At 42.3% G+C, this 9,275-nt stretch overlaps 1 protein-coding gene across 1 annotated transcript; it reads right to left on the bottom strand.

The window, feature by feature from the left end:
• Positions 1-951: 951 nt before the first annotated feature.
• DUSP21 (dual specificity phosphatase 21) lies at positions 952-1,840 on the bottom strand. Its single transcript, XM_038587230.1, has one exon. It carries the CDS (start codon positions 1,696-1,698, stop codon positions 1,129-1,131), a length of 570 nt encoding a protein of 189 aa, XP_038443158.1. The 5' UTR covers positions 1,699-1,840; the 3' UTR covers positions 952-1,128.
• Between the last annotated feature and the right edge of the window lie 7,435 nt (positions 1,841-9,275).

Below are 9,275 nucleotides of genomic sequence, written 5' to 3'. Positions count from 1 at the left end.
TGTTTGTTTCCCAGAGTTAGGAGTCTCTCATGTTCTGTCACCCTCTCTGATATTTCCCACTCATTTTCTCTCCTTTCCCCTTTATTCCCTTTCAGTAGGTTTTATATTCCCCGAATGAATGAGACCATATAGTGTTTGTCCTCCTCCGATTGAGTTACTTCACTCAGCATAATACCCTCCAGTTCCCTGCACATCAAGCAAATGGGTGTGTTTCTAATGGCTGAGGAATATTCCATTGTATACATAGACCACAGCCTCTTTATCCAGTCATCTGTTGATGGACACCGAGGCTCTTCCACAGTTTGGCTATTGTGGACACTGCTGCTAGAAACATCGGGGTGCAGGTGTCTCGGTTGGAAAATGAATTTCCGGGATCCCTGGGTGGCGCAGTGGTTTAGCGCCTGCCTTTGGCCCAGGGCGCGATCCTGGAGACCCGGGATCGAATCCCACGTCAGGCTCCCGGTGCATGGAGCCTGCTTCTCCCTCTGCCTGTGTCTCTGCCTCTCTCTCTCTCTCTCTCTCTCTCTGTGACTATCATAAAAAAATAAATTAAAAAAAAAAGGAAAATGAATTTCCATGCAAATCCAATCTAGAAACCCAGAGTTGGGCCACTGCTGTTGAAGGTAGGGGCAGGGGTGGCTTGAGGCTCCCCTAGGGCTCCCAGAATACCCCAGTTGAAGGCCACTCACCAGAGGTTGGCACTATGAGAAATCCAGGCCATGCCATGATGCTAAGGCTCTGACTTTGGGTTGTGAAGAGCCAGGTGGATCCCTCAGGAGGGCTGGGCGGGACTGAGGCCTGGGTTATTCAGCCTAGGGCAGGGCCCAGGATACATGTCCATCCGAGGTGGGCACCACCTTCAGCCCCCCACCCCCACCCCATCCCCCTCCTCTCTGGCCGGGCTGGGGCAGCCATGACCCGCCGCTCAGGGGATAAGAAACACCGTCACCGTTACATCTAATGAATTTTATTCTTTAAAGATAAAACTCACTAAGCTAAAAAGTCCAACTGTCCCCCTTTTCTTTTTTTGCTCGCCCTTCTAAAAGGCATCTAGTTTTCTTTGCCAACAAAACTTTAACGTTCGGGTTCGGTGTTGGTGTAGGATCTTCAGCGGGTGTCGGGCGCTGTTCACATCGGCATCATCAAGCGGATCTCTTTCTCGTAGACGTCGGGGATCACGCCTACTGGGGAGTTGATCATGTGCACGGTGTTCTTGCTGAACAGCTTGAACTCGTACTGGATGAGTTGTTCCCAAAAGCCGTTGTTGGGTCTGATGATGGGGCGGCACGACTTGGCCCACGCGTGGGCGTCCAGCAGCGACAAGGCGTGGTACTTCATGAGGTAGGCCAGGCAGAGCGCGGCCGAGCGGCTCACCCCAGCAGCGCAGTGCAGCAGCGTGCGGCCCTGCTGCATCTCCACGCTGTGGATGTGATCAGCAATCGGGTCGAAGAAGTCGTAGAGTCGTGAGCTCGGAGCATCGGCCACGGGCACCTGTACGTATTGGATGTCTTCATAAAAGGTGTTGACCACTTCCACGGAGACGTTGATGACCGTGGTGATGTGGTTGCTGGACAGCATGAGTTTGTTGTTCGCCGCTACACCGTTGCTGATGTACAGGCTGCTGGTGATCTGGGAGAGGCCATGGATCGACGGCTGCCGGACAGCCTGAGCCGGGAGGAGGCACGGAGGTGTTGTCATCAAGGTGGTGGCCAGCGGTCTTTTTCTCCGGAACGGTTCAGGGCACCGCTCTCGCGGGCGAGTTGTGAAGGTGGCAGCTCTGTGAAGTTTCAAGCGAGGGTCTGGGGTACAGAAGACCAGTCACTGGCCACCACCCCCTCCCCGCCCCCAGGCGTCACAATCCCCCTATTGCCCAGCCCACTTGGTTTCCATGGCAGGGGCAACTTGCCACAGGGAGGATTTGGCCACCAAGCCAGGTCTTCAGAGAAACCCCAGATCTCCTTTTATCTCTCTTCACAGTCGTTCATTTTCTAAGCCCTAATTCTTATCTGCTCGACATTTTAAAACATTTTATTACAAGATATCTAGTGTGTGCTTCAATTGTTGGATCACACTGAACACAGTATCTATGAACGCTTCTATTTGATTAGGGAGGAACCGGCCCGGACTTTTTCTACAAAGTAGCAATATCATATTTCAAGCTGGGGAACAGCATTTGGCTCAGACCATATGTTCATCTCTATACAACTGAAGTAAGATATGGGTTTGGCTGGGTTTGGTGGGCTGTCCAGATACTTCTTTTTATTTTTTTAAGATTTTATTTATTTATTCATGAAGGGGAGAGAGAGAGAGAGATCGGGAGAGACACAGGCAGAGAGAGAAGCAACCTCTAGGCAGGGAGCCCCACATAGGACTCGATCCCAGGACCCCGGAACATGCCCTGAGCCAAAGGCAGGCTCTCAACCACTGAGCCACCCAGGTGTCCCTCTCCATATACTTCTTTGTCGATTGTAGCCATAGAATTATGCTACTGCTTGCAAAACACATCAGAACTGGTTATAAGAATATTGCTAACTCATAAATAGCCCTTGAACTCTCATGAAGTTGGCCTGGGGTGGGCAGTTTGGACTAATTTAGCTGTGTCACCATCCATTTGTGCACATGGCCCAAATGATTTGTCATCTGATTCTACTTCATTACCTGGGAGACAACAGCTCAAATTATCTTGTCTAATTTCTTCAAAGAGAATGTCCACATGCTTTTGTAAACTGCAAGTTATTTTAACGGCCACCGTCTCTCCCCGGTAATGTTAAAAATTCTGGAACAACTCCATGCTACCTCGTAATTGGGCCAAAAATAGATATTTAAAATGCTACCTGAGATTTGCATTTCCTCTCAGCTAAGATTTTTGTGGTGTGCTGTGACTATGGCAAGGACAAAATAGATGCCAGCCTGTTTATGAATGGTCAAGGGAATGATAACCTCAAAAGACAACACATTTTTCTTTTTCTTGATTGGAATCATCAGATTATTTTGCATTAATTAAATTGTCAGTCCCCACAAATCTATCTGGAAGAAAACAGAACACAAACATTAAGTAAATATGAACGCTTCAACGGGCTAAAATTATTGAAAAGGATTTAGCCTAACATTTAAGATATGGCCTCATGAGGAGCTTTGTAAATCTATGGAATGATGTGGAACCCCCGAAAGAGTATTAGAGTCTAGTTAAGCTTCTCAAACTTAATTTTTAAAAAGATTTTATTATGTATTTGAGAGAGAGAGAGAGAGAGCATGAGCAGGGTGAAGGGCAGAGGGAGAAGCAGACTCCCCACTCAGCAGGAATCCCAGGACCGCAGGATCATGACCCGAGCCAAAGGCAGCCGCTTAACTGACTGAGCCACCCAGGCACCCCAGCTTCATAAACTTTAAAAATGTAGTCAAATTAACCAAAATAATGTCATACACTATTCTTAAGGACAAGCATGATTCATATTAAATAGATGCATTTATTTATTCTTTCAACCAATATTCTGTGATGCCCTTTCTTTCTGAGGGATGTTGGATGTCTTAAAACTCCATAATGGGGCCTTTCCTAGGTGGATGAGGAATTGATGTTTTCTCCTCCTGAATTTGGAAACAGGTGACTTTCAGACTCCCATTTGTCTCTACTTTTCCTTATGTTTTTAAAAAAGAATTTATTTTTAAGTAATCTTTACAGCCAATATGGAGCTTGAACACATGACCCCAAGATGAAGAGTCCCATGTTCCCCCAACTGAGCCAGCCAGATGCCCCAACGTTTCCTTATTATTTAGGGAAGAAAATATATAAGGGGCTTCCCAAGGACACACTCACTTCCTGCCACTGGGAAAAGACCCTGGATGTTAAGAACTAGTTACAGTTCAGATCTCTTAATTCAATAGTCAAGGCCCTTTCCAATCTGATCTAAAACTGCCTTTCAAATCTCATTCATTCATTCTCCAAATTTTTATTGAGAATGTATTGTGTGCCTGGCATTTTCACCCACATAAATCTTTAGTTCAGACCAAACAAATCAAATGTTCTTGGCAAATACAAAATATACATTTCTGCTTCCTTACCTTTGCTCACATCATTCCTCTCTCTTGGAAAACCTTTCTTAAAAAGAAAAAAAAAAGGAAACCCTTTCTTGCTCCTGTCTGCCTACTGAATCCTATCCAAGCCTCAAGACTTAACTTGATTAATCTAAAAAAAGCATCAGCTGAGCATCCATGTCAGCTACAGTGTCTGGTATGGTTCTAGCATTTGTGTAGATTCAACATGACACACACAGGTCCAAATATCTAGCATTGTGTAGATTCAACACAACTCACACAGGTTCAGATATCAAAGAGCTTATAGTTTGGTCAGAGAGACAGATAATCATAAAAGAGTCCAGAAGAGAGGGGGATTCATTGTCTTATGTGTGTGTGTTCAGGGACTGGAGGCTGTAGAGGTGATATCATAAAAGGCTTCACAGAAAATGTGATCTGGAACAAAACTTTTTGTTCATTTGTTTTTATTATTTATTGTTTATTCTGTCCAAGTTTTTGTCTTGCAAAACTTCAAACCTACAGAAAAGCTGGGAAAATAGAACACTGAGGAGCCATTTACCCTTCACCTATAATTCTTCTATTATTAATACTTCACCACCATGTTCCTTTTTTCTATTTAGATATACAAACACACATATTTATTTGTTTCCTTGTTTCTTTTTGCTGAACCATGGATTGTTAACTGCAGATTAGCAACACATAATCTGTTCAGCATTGAGCATGTATCTCCTAAGGGCAAATAGATTCTCTTACATAACCTTATACAATGACCACACTCAGGAAATTTAACATTGACCTAACTTTATTATTTGATATGTAATACACATTGAAAATTCACTGATCCTCCCAGCAGGTGAGGTAACTCTTTGTTTTTGGTTTTGTTTTTTCCATTTTGACCCAGGATGGAATCAAGGATCACACATTGCATTCACTTGTCATGCTTCTTCAGCAACTTTTAATTTTAAACAGTTTCTGAGCCTTTGGTTTGGTATGGCTTGGTTTGGTCTTTCCTGACATTGACATTTTTGAAGAGCCCAGCCCAGTTTTGCAGAGCATCTTCCAAGTTGGATGCGTTTGATCATTCCTTCAGGGTTGTATTCAGGTGAAATGTTTTTTGGCAAGAATGCTACCAGAATGTGTCATTCTCGGTATATGGCAGTGGGGGCATCGGATATCTGTTTGTCCTGTTGATGATGATAATTTTGACCACCTGGTTAAGGTGAAATTAGCTAGCTTTCTAATTGTTCAAAGTAATTTTCAGTCTTTGAAATTAATAAGGAATATGTAGGGTGGTGTTGGAGGAAGTCTTCAAGAGGACGTAACTACTGGTTGACCTGCAAGCCGGACCTGGGCAATCAGAGGCTCCTCACCAACTTCCCTGTCCTTGGAATGTGTACTCAGCTTCCTTCCCTGCACTAGAATCTGCCCCCAGGACACAGCTTGAGATAGTAATGTGGTGTTGAGACCATCTGGACAGTATATATGGCTGTACCCAGTTAAGGCCTCTATATAAACCTTTAAGGTTCTGGTGGGTGGGTGCAGAGATCTACTCATCTTGCAGCCCTCTTAGATAAACTTTGTAATTTTCCTTGTTTATTAAAACTGCCACCTACTGATCTGGAGCGATCTGCTTCTTTCTTTGGCCTTTCCTTGCCCTGCATATATGGGGGCTAGTTTGTGAACCAACAGGTGGTACTTTGAGTTGGATATATTTGGAATAGACTTTGAAGGATGAATACGAGTTTTCCTGGCAGACAAGAAGGGGAACACATTCTAGACCGAAAGAGAAGTATATGCAAAGGCACAAAGGTGTGAAATGGTGTCAGGAGGAGAGGAAACAACACCTCAGAATTACTAGAACATACAGAGCATGGCAGGAGAAGTGGCAGGCGAGTGATCAATTATACAACTATTGCCGACTCTCTTCTAACATGGAAACTGGATCAAATCCAAATATAGTTCATCTCCTCAAGTATACACATGGGCCAGGCCACATAAGAGAACGGAATATGGAACTTCCTCCCAATTAGTATCAGGAGACTTCGGTGTTTTTGAGGGTGGACAGTGAAGACAAGAGGCTGAGAATGTAGGTAATATGTTTACACTAAAGGGCAGTGGTAGTAAGAAAACCTAAAGGAGCATGGGATGAGGGCACAGGAAAGTTAGCTAAAAGGAGTTGCGTGCTATGTTGTCTGATGGACAGGTAGTCCGGGCGGGTGCCCAGCAGCAGGCCCTAAGGCAGAGGTGGGAGTTGGCCTCCCTGAGTCCCCAGCACAGAGCTGTTCTGTGTTAATTCCATTTCCTAGTGCAGCTGAGTCATCTGCACTGCTATCTTCAGCCAGCAGCCAGGCAGCTCCCTAGGACTTGCTGCTGGCCTCAGTCTGGTCCTCACTTTCTGGAGTTAGGGGATATGATGGATATGAATATGCAAGTCTTTCACACCCTCCAGTCCAGAATGCAGGTAATATGAGAAAATGATTGTGACTTATTCATTAGGTGAAAAAAAAATCCAATTTATAAAAAAGCGGGTACTTTTTCATGAAAGTGAAATACACACATATGTATATTTATCATGTATATCTATCATATATATTAGATGTCATTTATGAATTCTATTTGTGGAAATATTAGGTATCTAAAGCAGTCCTGGGTGTATAGTAAGAATTCAATAAACATCAGATATTCTTTAGTATTATATTTGAGTGAGGGGGGTGATTATCCTTTTCTTTTTTAGCTCGTCTACATTCTTTCAGTTTCCTAAAATAACCTGAGCCCTTCTTATAATGAAGAAAACAAAGAATCAAAATGTTTTTTAATGTCATCAACATATCCCTCTTTCTGTGGCCTATAAAATTCGCAAAGATGAGAAACTGATAGTATTCCATGGTGACAAGATTCAGAGAAATGGGCACTTTCTTACATTTCTGGAGTTGGAGATGGGAGAGAGAACAACGGGCAAACCACACAGTGGTGAGGATGTAGAGCAATGGAAACTCTCATCATGCTGGTGGCAGGGAAGGTGATATGACTGCTCTAGAGACCAATTTGGCAATACCCCATAAAGCTAAGGATGTACATACCCTGTGCCCCAGCAATTTCACCCCAGGTAGGAACTCTTGCTTATGTACACCAGAAGATGTTTATAATGATATTTATTGCAATTTGTTTATAATGGTGAAAGAATGGAGACATAATGTGAACCAAGGACATGAAAATCTGACGGCATGGCATATAATGAACAGTATACAAACAGCCATTAAAAACAAGTGAACTTGAGCTACATGTTTAAACCTGGATAAGCCTCAAAAGTATAATGCTGTACAAAAAGAGCAAGTTGCAGGAGAAAAGTGCAATATGCAGTTTAAAACAGAACAGTATCATGTACTATGTATGCATGTACATATCTTTACACACATGCATATGCATATATATATACGCTTATTATATATATATATATATATATATATATATATATATATATTTACAGTAAAAGTGAAAAACCTGCGTGGGACTCAGAAATACCAAATTGAGGGTAGTGATTCCTTCAGGGGAAGAATAGGATCTGGGAGGGCTAGATAAGGCATTTCAGTATGTTTTAATATTTTATTTCATTAAGAAAATAGATCTGAAGCAAATATGGCAAAATGTTAAAGTCTGACAAACTGGATCCTGGGTACCTAGGTATTTATCATCATATCCAGCAGACTTTAGGATTGCCTAAAATATTTTATCATAAAAATGAATGGAGGAAAAAGGCACATGTGCTTTGAACTAGCAATTTCCCTGCTGGTAATTTATTTATTTGTCCTAAGGAAATCCTCATAAATGTGTGCAGAGATTTACCCACCAATATGTTCATTGGAAGAATTACTTACAATATCAAAACTGGAGAAAACCTAATCTAGCAATAAGAATTTGTTTAACTAGATTAGGAAGCTTCCATAAGGTAAAATATAATTCAACTCTTAAAATGATAAACTAGAAGAATATTTATTGATATGGAGAAATTTCATACTCTTTTGTTAATAAAAAATACTATACAAATCTCAATTTAGAAAACAAAATAATACCTATTTATTTATGTAGGTAAATTTGTGAATGGAGAAAAACAAAGAAAGATATACACGAAAATATCCACAGTCATTACCTCTGAGCAATGTTACTACAGATGCTTTTTATTTTCCGGATTTCCCCGAAATTTATATAATAAGTATGTAACAGTTTTATAATTAGAAAGACTATATGTTTTAAAAAGAGACTAGTAAAAAGGTTTCTGTGAGTGATAGGACAGAATGGGGCAAAAAGTGGCAGCTGCAGGATAAAAGAAGAGACAAAATGAAGAGTGATTTAGAAGGTGTAATTAACAAGATTTTCTAACACATTAGGAGGGAAGGGAAAGGAGCAGCATGATGATAACTTGCTGTTTTCCGAGTTGGGCAACGGAGTAGCTAAGGCTACCATTCCCTGAAACAAGAAACGCCCAAGGATGATCAGATTCTGCCTGAAAGATAAGCAAGGAGTAGAGTTTGGACCTGGATGAGCTTGAGAGGCCCCAGCCCTTTGTAGCAGATAGTGTGAGGTTCCCATCCTGCCTCTACTCCCTCCTGTCTACTTCTCAGTAGAAACCCAGATGTTCAGGTACCCACTGCTCTCCACAAAATCATATGCTTCATATGCTGCCATTCACAGTTTCTGGAGTGGCAAGGTGAACAGATTCTGAGAAATCTAAACCATTCCTCTTGCCCTTGTTTAGGTATGGGCAACTTACCGAACTCTGGCAAATGATGTGCAAAGGAAGTCTCCTGGGGGTTTCTGGGAAAGGTTTCCTGGCTCCTAAGAAAGAGAGTAGTACTAACAACTCCCTTTTCTTCCTCAGAATAGTCATTTCTGGCTGTAATATCCAGATCTCTGCAGCCATCTTGCAGCCAAGGGGGACTGCAATATGAGGGCAAAGCCAACATCCTAAAGATGGGAGAGTGATGAGGTGGAAAGAACTTGGGTCTTTGATGGTGCTGTCAGGATTCTTTATTGACCAGCCCCAGAGCCTGCCTACCTCTAGACTTTTTATTATGTAGGATAATAAACTCTCTTATTGTGTAAGCATTTTGAGTAAGAATTTTGTCACTCACAGCATTCATCTGAAGTAGTATAGTCAATCCTATGGAGATGTCCATCGCTAGAACAAAGGCTTTTGCAAGGAAGACTTACCTAACTTGAAAAGTAGCAGAGCCTAGATCCTACTG

The sequence above is a fragment of the Canis lupus genome, chromosome X (assembly GCF_011100685.1).
Source record: "Canis lupus familiaris isolate Mischka breed German Shepherd chromosome X, alternate assembly UU_Cfam_GSD_1.0, whole genome shotgun sequence".
Taxonomy (NCBI): Eukaryota; Metazoa; Chordata; class Mammalia; order Carnivora; family Canidae; genus Canis; species Canis lupus.
Note: the sequence above shows the minus strand (reverse complement) of the source record. Positions and strands in the feature narration are given on the sequence as shown.

Coding starts and splice junctions, on each gene's coding strand:
- DUSP21 (XM_038587230.1), bottom strand. CDS start 1,698: ATGACAACACCTCCGTGCCTCCTCCCGGCTCAGGCTGTCCGGCAGCCG.